Here is a 13,632-nt window from a genome sequence, read left to right on the forward strand (position 1 = left end):
CGGAGAGGCCAGAGCCCTGGGCGCCGCCGGCGGGAGCCAGAAATGGAGCGGCCGCTGTGGGGGACAGTGCGGTGGTTCCTCCGAAAAGCGAAGCGTAGCCCATTATTTCTCATATAGAGCTGCTTTCTCTAAGTTCCCTTAGGCTATGGAGGAACACTGTTTCCAGATAAGTGGAAACTTCAGATTAAAATAATGCTTACCCCGTGCTTTAAAGTGGCTCTCCGGGACCGGGTACTATAAATACGCTGACCCAGTTTGAGTTGCGCGTGCACCCAAGGGTGACAGAGTTTCAGTAAGAACACACTTCTGAGTTGAAACCGCACTTTTCCTTAGTGACTTTTAGCTAGTTTTACTGTTTCAAATTCACAGCCAAAGCGTGTGTTCATGAAATAACTTGGATTTTGGAGTATGAAGACGCATATGTTTTACTTCAAGCGGTGGACAACAGGCACCCCAAGAATTACCTTGTTCCCAGCCCCACTCCAATTAAAAGTGAGCTGACCTGCTGCTGTTGTTTCAAAAAGATTTTATTTACTTATTTTTAGAGAGAGGGGGAGGGAGGGAGAAAGAGAAGAGAAACATCCCTGTGTGGCTGCCTCTTGTGCGCCCCCTCCTGGGGACCTGGCCCGCAACCCAGGCCTGGGCCCTGACTGGGAGTCCAACCAGCAGCCCTGTGGTCTGCAGCCCGTGCTCAACCACTGAGCCACGCCAGCCAGGGCTCTGTTGCCTTTTTTTTTTTTTGGCTTTCTTTTTATTTTTTTAAATATTTTTAAAATTTTTTTGAGAGAGAAATGGGGAAGAGGAGAAAGAGGGAGAGAAACATCCATGTGTGGTTGCCTCTCATGCGTCCCCTACTGAGGACCTGGCCGGCAACCCAGGCCTGTGCCCTGACTGGGAATCGAACCCGCAACCATTTGGTTTGCAGGCTGGCGCTCAATCCACTGAGCCACGCCAGCCAGGGCCCTGCTGCTTTTTTGGAGTTGCGCACGGTGCCCGTGTGACCCAGAAATTCCACTCCTGGGTGTGTGTGTGACCACGAGCACCGGCAGCGGGGCCTCCGCAGACGGGTGGGCACGCACGTTCCCGGCAGCGCTGTCCACAGCAGCCCGAAGACGGACGCAGCCCCCGGGCCCAGCCGCAGGGGACGGGTAAAGGACGCGTGGTCCATGCAGACGCTGGAGGGCTCCTCAGCCTTCGAGGGGCACACTCTGACACGTGCTGCAGCACGGGGGTGGGGGGGAGGCCTGGGGACCCGGCGTGGAGTGGAGCCATCCTGACGCAGAAGACTCATGCAGCAGGCCTCCACGTCTGGAGGGGGGGGAACCTGGGGAAGTGGGGGGGGGCGTGCTGGGGCGGGGGAGGGGAGGGGTGGGGTGGTGTTTGTGGGGACAGAGTTCCACTCGGGCGACGAGACCTTCTGGGAACAGACGGGGCGGCGCCCACACAGCTCCGTGGACTCGCACGCATTTATCGCCACGTGGGACTGGCCAGAGAGTCCCCGTTCCGCGGCCCCCTCCTCACCACGGGCAGGGGAAAAGCTGTCCTTCCTGTTCTCGCATCCCCAGGAGGGTCGCCGCGTTCTGCTCTGGGGGCTTGGGTGCGGTCTTCTGTGTCCAGGCGCTCGCTCGGGGGGGCCTGCGCTGGCTCTGCGGCCGTGACCGAGGGGCTCCCCCCCCCCGCCCCATCTGTCTGTGACGGATGTGCAGTGCCTGCACGATTCCCTCAGGATGCCCCCCCCCACAAGCTCATTCCCAGGGACGAGGAACGCTGCAGACCCCCCCACGGCTCCCACACCCACCGCCACGCCGGTGCTGCCGCTCAGGAGACGGACACGGGACGGTGGAGCAGGTCACGGGGCCAGCGAAGGGCAGTCCCCACTGCTGGCTGTCCCGGCGCAGGTACCACCCGCCACCACCCGGGGACTGCCACAGAGCGGGCCCCAGCAGGGGGACAGAAGCAAAAGCTGAAGTCTGCCCGCTTGGTGGCAGAGGCCGAGGGTGCCAGCTGAGGACCCCGCAGGAGGAGAGCAGGTGACGCCACGGTGGCAGCACTGAGACGTCTCTCAGAGGCACAAGCTGGGGAGGAGGCCTGGGCAGCTGGCCGGCAGGCTTGGGGCAGCGAAGGGTGGGGGTGTCAGGGACAGTCGGGCGAGGGACTGTCCCTTCCAGTGCCGCCAGAGGAGCACGCTGCTGTGTGGACACGGCCTCGGCCAGCCCCCAGGGGCGGCGGCCTCCTCAGAGCGACAGCCTCCCCCGTGCATGTGGCCAGGCTCCTTGCTCTCCAGACAGCAGTCCAGGGGACAGGGCCACCTTGAGGTGGGTCATCTTCTGGGGAACAGTGTCTGTCCCACCCACCTGTCTAACCCCCAGACTCCGGCCCCAGGACGTGACCGAGAGAGAGCCGGTGTCAGAGAAGAGGACCTGGCTCCCACACCTGTTGTCACCTCCGTGCAAAGCCCTGTCCCTAACACGGGTCAAGATGACCTAAACCCCCCTGGGACTGACACGTTGTCATGGAGTTTGCATCTCTGTGGGAGGTAAGGACCCTGTTTCCTCGCATGCCTGGCCGGTCGCAGAAACCAAGGGCCGTGATAAACCTGGTGCTACGGTTGGAAAAAGACTCCCACTCAGATTTCCAGGGGCTGGCTAGTCACGGTGGAAAAATAATTATCAGTTTCCGCCCTGTATTTTACACAAAAATTGATCCCGGGTCTACTAAAGAGTTTGGTGTTAAAGAGACTCGAGCCCTGCAAACAGTGACAAGAACGCCTGGTGGGGTCCCCTCCGAGGGAAGGCGGCGGGGGAGACACCCCGGGAAGAGGGCCGGGCTGCACCCCAGGCACCCGAGGACCGGCCGTCCGGAGAGACCCAGCACTGGAACAGAGGCAAACTGAGGAATTAGGGATCATCGGAAACAAACGGAAAGAGGGCCAGGAGCCTGAACACACACGCCATCCAAATCCTCGCGCTGCGTCTGGGACAACAGAGGAAGCGCCCGAGACCCCAGCCGGCAGGGAACAGGCGCGGCACAGACGAAGCCGCCCTTCGGGCAGTGCTGGGGGCGGGGGGTGGGGTGGGGGGGGAGACCGGAATTGGGTGGGCCGGCCACGACGGGCGTGCACAGAAAAAACGCCCCGGGCTGTGCTGAGGCACAGGCCGGTTTTCACCAGGACCCTGCAGGTGCTGGGCGCGAAGCAAGGCGGTCTGCACTGCACGTGGCCCCTGTGCCTGTGGCCCGCCCCCAACGCAGAGGGTCCGGGTGGGGTGGTCTCGTGGTTCGCTTTGCTCTGCGGGACCGCCTGCCCCTCCCGGAAGCCGGGGTGACCTCCCCGTCCTTCAGCCCCCACGCCCCTGGGGCTCAGATGGAGGAGGGGCGCCCAAGCACCACCCTGCCATGCAGGGCAGAGCTCCCCCACCCCGGGGACACAGCAGGAGGCGCACGGGGGCGCCACCCTGGTGGACACGACACTCAGCACCCAGAGCGACCTTCTGAAAGCCCCGCTCTCGGGGACCAGACCCCGTCTCCATGACACCCCAGCCCTGGGGCCCCGACTCCCACTGGACCTGCTGCCCTGCACCCACGGGGAGCTTCAGGCGCCCGACTTCCCGCCCCGCTGGCTGGCCCCGGTTCACAAGCACGGGCCTGCTCCGGGCTGGCAGGGCTAAAACGGTGGCCCTGTCAGTCCCGACGAAGTGTCTCCACAGCCATGGTCCCTGGAGGCCCGGCCAGTGGGAAACCACAGCAAGTGGCCTCTCGCCCAGTGACCTCTGGCCAGGCGACCTTGTGACGGGGACACGGAGCCCAGTGGCTCTGACCCGAGGCCACCCTGCTGAGGGCCTGAGAAACCAGATAACTTGGTAACTTGGTGGGCGGGGGGCAGTCACCTTATGTTACTTTCCCTCCCGTTCCCTCTTCTGGGGAAACCAGCCCGTGAAGAGCGGAGACCCCCGTCTGCCAGAGAGTGGCTTCACGGCTTCCTGCCTGCGCTCCCCCACCTCCCAAGGGCAGGGGGTCACCAGCAGGGGCAGGGGTCACCAGCAGGGGCAGGGAAGAGCACGGTCGGGCTGGGAGTGGCGTTCCCTCCTCCCCCGCCCCCAGGAGTTCGCAGTCACCCGGGTGCGAGCCCCACGGCAGACGAGTCAGCGCAGAGACGAGAGGTGCTCAGACTCCGGCGCTGAGTGAGGTTATTCCCGGGTAATAAGTCCGTGTTCGTCAGGGGAGCGTCCCGGGACGAGGCCACGAGTGAGCCGGCGCTGACCCAGCCTTCTGGGCGGAGACCGCCGCGCCCTCCACGTCGACTCCGCCCCTTTCCCCCACCCCCCGGCAGCGGACCCCCCCTCCCCCGCGCGGGCCCTGCGCACGGTGGGGTCGCGGGAGGGTGGCGGGGAGGCGGCCTGCCCCACCAGGCTGCGGCGCCGGCCCGGGCGCGCGCTGCCCTCCCCCACTGCCCGGAACCACCCGCCGCACGGACGCGCGAGGGCGAGGACGCGGAAAGGGCGTTGCAGGGTATTCCCGGGTTACGGGACAGCGGAGGGACTCGGGCTGGGGCCGCAGAGGCGTGGGAGCAGCGCCGGGGTCAAAGGGTTCTTCGAGCCCCGCCCCCCTCCCCAGGGAGGGGCAGCCACGTGGGAGTGGGGGGCGTCCTCCCACCCTCCTGGCCCTCCTGGAGGGGCGGCGGGCCAGCCCTCCCCGGACCCCCGACCCCCCTGACCCGGACAAGCCCCACCCCGCAGAAGGGACCGCTTCTGTTTTCCCCGGAGGAAGTCCCTCCCAGCTGCATTTCCGGGAAAGAAGTAACAGTTCTTCAGTGGCGGCCGTCCCGGGGGGCTGGAATGCTCCGTGGCTTGAAACAGAGGGCGCTTCCGGGGCGGCGCACCGGCCGCCCCAAACGCTCCCCCGGCTCCTTTGCACGACGGACGTGCAAGTGACGTCACACAGCCGGGCACATGGGGCTGTTCACAAACGAAGCCGCGTGCTTTATTATTTTATTTTATTTTTTTAAGTTTTCTTTTTTAAATTTTTAAAAGATTTTAAAGAAGATTTTATTTATTTATTTTTAGAGAGGGAAGGGAAGGAGAAAGAGAGAGAGAGAAACATCAATGTGTGGTTGCTGGGGGCCGTGGCCTGCAACCCAGGCATGTGCCCTGACTGGGAATCGAACCTGCGACGCTTTGGTTTGCAGCCCGCGCTCAATCCACTGAGCTACGCCAGCCAGGGCTTTATTTTTTATGGGACGCCTGAACCATGGGGCGTGGACAAGGAGATCACAGCCAGTCACCGCGTGCCCGTTCCACGCGGCACCCGTCTGCCGGCCAGCGCGGCGTGTGTTCAGGATTTGCACACGCCGGGCCTCTCCCCGTCCTGACACACACACTCGTGTGCATTCAACCAAGCCACGCTCGGGCTGGGCACACTCCATCTCCTGCCCCGCCGCGGCGGTGCCCCACCAGACGCTGTCTCAGGGACGCGGGGGGCGGTGTGTGTGTGTGTGTGTGTGTGTGAGACAAGTGTGGACAGTGCGCGTGCCCGCGGAGGGCGGGCTCACCGAGCCGGACTTTGCACGGGAGCTGAGCGGCCGGGGTTGATTCACGCGGACGGACTGCAGGCGTCGCCGCAGGCCGAGCCAAGAACAGACCCCCGCTCCTCACCGGAGGAGCCTCCATCTCGCTCCCCGGGGCAGCGAGCACAGTCGCAGATTCACTGGGGGGCGGGGGGGGAGGTCGTGTGTGAGGGCGAGAAGGAACGGTTCGCGGTCGAGGTGCCTGTGCTGGCCAGGTTACTATGGCATCAGCCGGCGGACGTAGCGGTGCGTCAGCTCCAGGAGCACGTGACCGGGAGGATGACGTCACACCTTCCCGTTCCCACCCGCCCTCGTCTCGGGACCTGCCTGCCCAGTGCTGGGGGGGGGGGGCGGTGAGAGAGGGTCTTAGAACCCGCCCCCCCATGTTCTTTAGCAGCTGTTGAGTTTTTGTTTTTTTTTAAGATTTTACTTATTTTTAGAGAGGGGGAAGGGAGGGAGACAGGGAGAGAAACATCAGTGTGTGGGTGCCTCTCGCGTACCCCCTGCTGGGGACCTGGCCCACAGCCCAGGCATGTGCCCTGACTGGGAATCGAACCGGTGACCCTTTGCTTCTCAGGCTGGAGCTCAACCCACGCAGCCACACCAGCCAGGGCTAGCAGCGGTTGGTTTTTAAAACGATAGCTTGGCCAAGTTCCATCCACAGACAGGTTTGCATTGAATGACTTGTATGTCATTCAATGCACTTGCTGAAAGGGCACAATTCAGTGGCTTTTAGAATAGTCACAGAGTTTTCTAGCTGTCCCCACGGCCAGTTTTAAAGCAGTTCCATCATCGAAACCCCATGGCCACCACCAGTCATTCCTACCCTCCGCCCCGCCCCAAGGCCCCGCCCCAGCCCTAAAGCCCCGCCCCCAACCACGAATCCACTCTCCGTCTGTGGACCTGCCCCTTCTGGACCTGCAGCCCGGGGACTCTGTGGCCGGCTTCCTCCGCTTCCGTGTGATGTCTGCGGGATGCGCCCACGTCGCAGCAGGAGCCAGCGCGTGGCTTCTCCACAGTCGAGCGTGCCCCGCCGTGTGGCTGTGCCACACCTGATTTGCCCACCCGCTGAAGGACATTCGGGTGCTTCCCACCTCTGGCCACCACCGTGAGCCGGCCGGTGGGGCCGTGCACAGCCCCGCACAAGCCCCTGACACACGTCTTGAGGGTCACTGGGCCGGAGCGGCCGTTCGCTGTTTCAGACGCTCCGACGCTCCTGAGCTAACACAGGCCTAACTCAACCGTCCGTTTCTGAGGGCTCCTGTCCGGGGAAGGGCCTATCTGACTAAAACTTGGGTTAGAGAGACAAAGCCTTTCTTGTTTCCTCTGTACTTTCCTATGCCCCTTGCTTCCCACACGTTTCAATGCTGTGTAGGAAATTACAAAAATGAAACAAAACAATTCTTTAAAGTGATGTCAGAACCTTGGACTGCTTGGCCAAGTTCCATCCACAGACAGGTCTGCAGATACAACCCTAGCTGCAGTGAACAAGGCTCACTGGGGAGAACAGGATGCTGCCTGGACGGGCTGCGCTGAACACCTGTGTGTCTGCAACAACGTAGCGTGTCTGCAACAACGCAGCGTGTCTGCAACAATGTAGCATGTCTGCAACAATGTAGCATATCTGCAACAACGTAGTATGTCTGCAACAATGTGGTGTGTCTGCAACAACATAGTATGTCTGCAACAATGTGGCGTGTCTGCAACAATGTAGCATATCTGCAACAACGTAGTATGTCTGCAACAATGTGGTGTGTCTGCAACAACATAGTATGTCTGCAACAATGTGGCATGTCTGCAACAATGTAGCATATCTGCAACAACGTAGTATGTCTGCAACAATGTGGTGTGTCTGCAACAACATAGTATGTCTGCAACAATGTGGCGTGTCTGCAACAATGTAGCATATCTGCAACAACGTAGTATGTCTGCAACAATGTGGTGTGTCTGCAACAACATAGTATGTCTGCAACAATGTGGCATGTCTGCAACAATGTAGCATATCTGCAACAACGTAGTATGTCTGCAACAATGTGGTGTGTCTGCAACAACGCAGCATGTCTGCAACAATGTGGCATGTCTGCAACAATGTAGCATATCTGCAACAACGTAGTATGTCTGCAACAATGTGGTGTGTCTGCAACAACATAGTATGTCTGCAACAATGTGGCATGTCTGCAACAATGTAGCATATCTGCAACACAGAGCTTCCTGCACGAGAGTCACTTGGACCTCGGAGGTCCGGTTTACAAAGTCAGGTTCCAGGCTCTGCCCCGGAGAGACTCGGACTCAGCAGGTCAAGAGGGGGCCCAGGAGCCTGTTTGGACCATTTTCCCTCCGGAACACATGCAGGGGATTCTGGGGCAGCCCCTGCCTGCACAGAGGGGCCCCCTTGGCCGGGCTGCGGTGGTGCCCTGGCTCCTGTCTTCCCCATAGCACCCTCCAGACGGGAGCCCCCCACCCATAATCCCCCTCGTGTGGCCTCCTTTGGTTTGGTTGCTGCGTACTCGGTCTGTGTGTTTAGTGTCCTGTGTTGCTGGTCACATGCAGACCGAACTGTGCGCCCCACCTGCCCGCTGGACAGCCAGCGGCTGCAGTGGCGGGAGCAGCATGGCCTGTGTGGGAGCTCTGGGGGCCCAGGGCTCTAAGGCTGGCGCCCACTGTTGCCTGCACACCCTCAGGTTTCAGCCCCCAGAGGCCCAGCGTGTGTCCCCCTTTCACAGAAGTCCCCCTCACTTAGGCAGGCAGGCTCCCCAACTGACCCATCCCCCCACAGGCTGGAGGGGCTGCCCTGGTCTGGCCTACGTCCCCAGGGTGCAGCTCCCTGCCTGCTCAGCATCCTCCAGACCAGCGGAGGGGACCTCCGCACCCTTTTGCTCCTACAAAGACAGCACCCCCCCGCACCCCACAGCCTACTCTGCTCCTGAGAGCGACCCCGATCGGCCCAGGTGGCTCTGTGCCCTCCTCCCTGGGGACAGGGACCAGGAGCACAGGTGATAACACGCTCCGTGTCCCACTGCCTGGGGCCTGGATGGTGTGTGTGTCCGCCTCCGCTGCTGAGCGCAGGGATCCCCCTCCCACCCGCGGGGAAGAGGCCGTGGTCCCAGCCGACGCGGCAGGGGCTCGGGTCCCGCGTGCTCTTCGCCAGACGCCGGTGAGCGCGGAGCAGACCCCAGAGGACAGCAGCGACGTGCACTCGGCGCTGGGGCTTTGCTGGAGGGCGGGGATGGAGGGCGGGCCCGAGGCCGGGATCAGGAGTCGGCCTGCGCGGCTCTCTCCGCCGCAGTCACTGGGACCCCCCGGGAAACGCGCCGCCTCCTGCAACACCTCCTGCCTCAAACTGAGCGCCGCCCCCATCACCGTGACAACCTGCTCGCCACCGCCCCCCCTCCACGCTCCACGCTCCACCTGCCAGGGGGTGCGCACGAGCGGAACAGATGCGGAACGACGGTATTTACACAACGCGGCGTTTCTCTCTGGGGACCGGGGGCCGCGTGCGGGGCTGTGCGAAACGCTCAGGGAGACGTTCACACTGTTTACCGTCCGTGAGAGCGCGGCGCGGCAGAGGCCCTCCGGCCGCGGGTCTGCCCACGCCGCGAGCGCCGCACAGCGGACACCCACGGAGCGGAAACCGCCCCCACGCGGCCGGCCCCGCCCCACCCCGCGCGCCCCCCGGGCAGCCCTCACCTTTCAAGGTCGCCTTCTTCAGAACCTTCATGGCGTACAGCTGCCCCGCGTCCGGGCCCGCGACCTTCCGCACCAGGAACACCTGCGGAGAGAGCGCAGGGCGGCTGAGACCGACGGGGCGCCGCGCTGTGCCCCTATTTCACTGGCCGAGGGGCCACACCGGAGTTCCCCAAGCTCCCGGGGAAGCAGACGCGCTGCAGGAAAATGTAGGATTTTCCCCGACGGCCCAGCTGCGGGGAAGCGGCCCCTCACCACGTGCGCGCAGGAGGAATCGTGGGTTGTCTCCGCGCCTGAATTTTCTGTTAAACCGTCACATCAGAAGTGACGCCGCCCTCCTTTGTTTTTTATGTGTTTGTACCTCATCCTTTGTGTTGCTGTTGTTTTTGCTCTCACGGTTGCCCTGCTGTCTCCGCCCCACCCCCCCCACCCATGTCCTCCTCTTCTTAAAACACAGACGGACAGACACGTCTCCGGGGTGAGCACTCAGTCTCCTGCGAGGGTCCCCTGGGCCCCACAGCAGAGCCGCCCTCTGAGCAGGCTCTGACTGCCCGTCCCCACGACAGGCCTGACTCTCAAGAGAAACTCGTTTCTCTTCCTCTGCGCTTTCTTCCCCCAGATTCTACCTCCGAGCAGCTTAAGCTCAGACGATAGATTCGTTTCTAAGTGACAGGGAACCCCCTGCTCAAACCGGGAGACCCCGGGGGGGGGGACAGTGAGCACCGTTTGGGGGGGCCGTGTGTCCGACGCCGGCCTCTGGGGTGCCCCGGGAAGGGCCCCCCGCCCTCGCCCCGTGCTGTCCACGCACTCCTCTGCCTCTTCCCGGGGGCCCTGCGGTGCGGAGGGTCCCGCGAGCTCACACACGTGGCCGGAAGGGGACTGAGAACCCCGTCCCACCGGCTCTGGGCGGAAAACCATGCTCACACGAGCAGCCCAGTTAGGACTTTGTGTAGACGACGTCAGACTCCGCACGAGGAGCCGCACACACACAACTTTGCTTCCCTCTGTTCCGTCCCAGGCCCCAGAAAGGCAGTGCGTGGTGGCGATGGCCATTTTCTTACCTGGTTTTAGAGTTCTACTTTTATTTCCGGAAAGAACAGGGGGAAATCCACCTGCCGATGGCTGCCAGGCCCCCGAGTGGCTGGCCCTGCAGCGGGGGCCACGCCGGGGCGAGCAGGGGACCCAGCGGGGACCAGCAGCGTGGGAGAGAAACCAGAAAACACGGCAAACCCCCATTCCAGAATGAACTCAGCCCAGGAGACCGGCCCTCTTGGCCACAGGGAGTCACGCCCAGCCCGGACCTGTGCTTCTCTCTCCTCCTCTGTGACCCCTCAGTTCGCACGGAATCCTGGCCGTGCGGAGTGAGGTCTCGGCTCTGGGGGTGCGCAGGACCCGCCGGGGGAGGAGCACTGGGCATTTCGCTCCCCCAGCTGCGGGGCTGCGCGTCCACCTGTTCAGGGGCGCCTCCACCACGTCCCCCTCACCGGACGCCCGAGGGCCCCGCCTGGAGATGGGGCACCGGCCGCCGCGGAACCAGACTCGGAAGGAGCTGAAGGTGAACTTACCTTCCCATAGGACCCCTGCCCTAGCACCTTCAGCAGCTCAAACTGGGAGGGGTCGGCCTTTTCGAACCCTTCCTTCACATGGTGGCTGATGTCGATCTCCTTGACGACGCCTTCCTCCTGCAAGACACGGGGACACTGGGTGAGCACCCGGCACCGAGGTTACGACCTTGGTCAGCTCAGGTTCGTGCCGACGGTGCCGTCTGCCGGCCGGGAGCCCCCGCATGGCCCCGTGAGTCTCTCTCCCGGGGTCTCTCCAGCACCGAGAGGAGACGGAGAGGGGCTCCCCGTGCGATGCGCCCCACTTCTGAACACTTCAGGCATCAGCTTGGACTCAGGCAGACCTGGACACTAAGGAACAGGGGACCCTGACCACTCGCTCTGCCGCTGGGAAGGGCCGCCGTGGGTTCGGCGCGCGAATGCAGCCTGTGACGCGCGGGTCCATTTCCCCTCCTCAGCCACACTGTCCCTGGGTGCACTGTCTCAGCCACACTGGCCACAGCGACTACAGAGGACGCCCGCTGCCGTCCCAGAGAGCACGTGTCGCACAGAAGGGGGGTCCCAGCCCCCAGCAGCAGGCTCCCCCAGCAGGAGAGGAGCCCCGGTCAGTGCGTGCAGCACCGGCAGAGATCACTGGGCACCCACCGCAGGACGTCCCGTCCTGCAGAGACGCTGGTTCCCTTGGAAAGGGGCGGCTCCCTGCCCCTGCCGGCGACCGGAAGTCAGAACGCTGGACAGACAGACAGACAGACAGACCGAGTCTGCCTGACGTCACAGCCTGACGGCTCCCAGAGTCCACGTCCACGCGACTCTGACATTTCCCTTCATCCGCCCGCCCCGCCCCCCCGACCTCTCACCCCGGGCCGCAGGCTGGGCGCCATCGGGACACGCCGGCAGCAAAGCTCTGAGGCCTCTGGAGCAGCCCCCCGCCCGCCACTGCCTGGGCACGGTGTCCTGGGCACGCGGGGCTTTGCACACACGGTTCCTTCCATTCCTTCCAACACCCACACAGTGGCCTTCCATCCGGCGCAGGTCACGCCGCCAGCCAGGAGAGTCGGCCGGGCCTCCGACCAAGGGTGGGGTTCCCCCGTATTTCAGTCCAAGAGCCACTATTTCAAACACAATCGTAACGGCAGTGATTTAACGACAGCGGTCTCTAAAACTCGGCGAGCTCCGGCTCCCCAGAGCGAGAGGCTTCATCACTTCTTCTCCGTGTGACCGTCCCGCACACCCTTCGGAGGCCGGGCGGTGGGGGGGGGTGTGCCTGCTGGAAAAGCCCCCGCGGCCGGCGGGGCAGGGGCCTCAGCGGCTCCCTCTGCTGTTTCTCTGAAATTCCGACAGCTGGAGAGAGCACTCGGGGGCCTCACCTTCCGGGGTCACTCAGCACATCTGTACGATGGCGGTTTTCTCTTTGCGAGAACAAGGAACAAGGCGCCGGCGGGTCCCGCTCACGGAGGCCAGCAGGCGGCCCGAGCGTGGGAGACAGCCGCCCTGGGCGTCCTCTTCAGGTCAGAGTTGGGCGGGAGTCGCGTTGGAGGACCCCCCTCCTCCCCGTGGCTTTCCGGGACCACAGGCCCCCTCTAGCCGCAGGGGACTGGGCAGCTTTTGGAGGGAAATCTCTCCATTGGTAACAGGGGAGACGGGAAGGGGGACCTCCAGGTGCACCGGGTCGCCTTGTTTTCCCCAGGACAACGGTCCCCAGCGAGGCTGCTGCGGACTGGACTTCCCACTTGGAACGCAGGGCTGGAGGCTGCTGTTTAAAACCCTCCAAGTCCCCCAGACGCCCCCACATGCCCCCTTTCCTCCCACTGGCTCACCCGCTGAAGAGAGAAATGGCAGATTTGTCCCTCGAGTCAGAACCAAACGCCCCCTGCCTGTTAGTACGGCACTCCCCCAGCCCAGCGCCTGAGCTACCCCCTGCCGGCAGCCCTCCACCCCTCCACCCTGCACCGAGTCCTCCCCAGGCCCCGCCCCCTCCTGAAACAGCTTCCACCCCCCAGCCGCAGTAACACAACACCCCCGACAAGCAGTCTCCCGGTCACACCTCCCGTGGCTTTGCTCCGGCCACGTGAGCACGCTCAGTCGCACTGATGAGTGAGGGCGAAACTCAGCCCCGAAAGGCAGGGCGGGAGAGAGGGTGGTGTCAGCAGAACGGCCAAGGGGGCAGGTGACCCGGGCCGGGGGCCCTTCAGCTGCCGGTCTCTGCCCTGGGCAGTTTCACAGCACACGTGTGTTCCCCGAAGATTTCCACGTCGTCTGTGTCCCTCAGCTGCTCTTTCTGGCGGTCTGGAGACCCAGAACTGGGGTACTGAGGCCACTCGACATGCTGGGACACCAGAGGGGACCCCCACCTCTGTGAACCTGTCACCAGGCAGGCCTGTCCAGCTCTGGCTGGCGTGTCCCCACAGTGGGAGCCTGCTGCGCCCAGCACCCGGCAGCCAGCACCCGGCAGCCGGCACCCGGCACGGAGCCCCAGAGCCTCAGATTACCCCTCCCCGCCCCCCCGCCCCGTGCCACTGTGCCTGGGGACGCCTTTCTGAGAACATCGGGGTCTGCACCCCCACCCTCACTGTCCTGCTCCACCCATCCCCCCGGCTCCACGGCAGGAGTCACCTTCTGTAGCCATTGCTGGACACTTCAAATCAGAGGCTTGGGCGTGAATCTCTCAACATTTCACGTTTTATGTAGATTCTCGCTGTCAGTATTTGGAGCAAATGCACCCAAAGCACGCACTGAATTTCATCTCCAAAAGCAGCACCATCCAGGGTTTTTCCTGGGCAATATTGCAATGTAGTTGATCTCTCATTTACTTTATATATATTTTTA

At 63.1% G+C, this 13,632-nt stretch overlaps 1 protein-coding gene across 2 annotated transcripts in view; it reads right to left on the reverse strand.

Annotated features, from left to right (window-relative positions):
* Nucleotides 1-13,632, reverse strand: part of RPS6KA2 (ribosomal protein S6 kinase A2) — a 94,357-nt gene that overhangs the window by 32,923 nt on the left and 47,802 nt on the right. For both annotated transcript variants that reach the window (XM_045842828.1, XM_045842829.1), the window contains exons 2-3: nt 10,810-10,926; nt 9,248-9,329 (exon numbers count right to left, since the gene is read on the reverse strand). In XM_045842828.1, the coding sequence (XP_045698784.1) occupies nt 9,248-9,329; nt 10,810-10,926 (199 nt within the window). The remainder of the gene's footprint in view (nt 1-9,247; nt 9,330-10,809; nt 10,927-13,632) is intronic.

Source organism: Phyllostomus hastatus, unplaced genomic scaffold (genome assembly GCF_019186645.2).
Source record: "Phyllostomus hastatus isolate PE091 unplaced genomic scaffold, TTU_PhHast_1.1 phas_contig_40, whole genome shotgun sequence".
NCBI classification, from domain to species: Eukaryota; Metazoa; Chordata; class Mammalia; order Chiroptera; family Phyllostomidae; genus Phyllostomus; species Phyllostomus hastatus.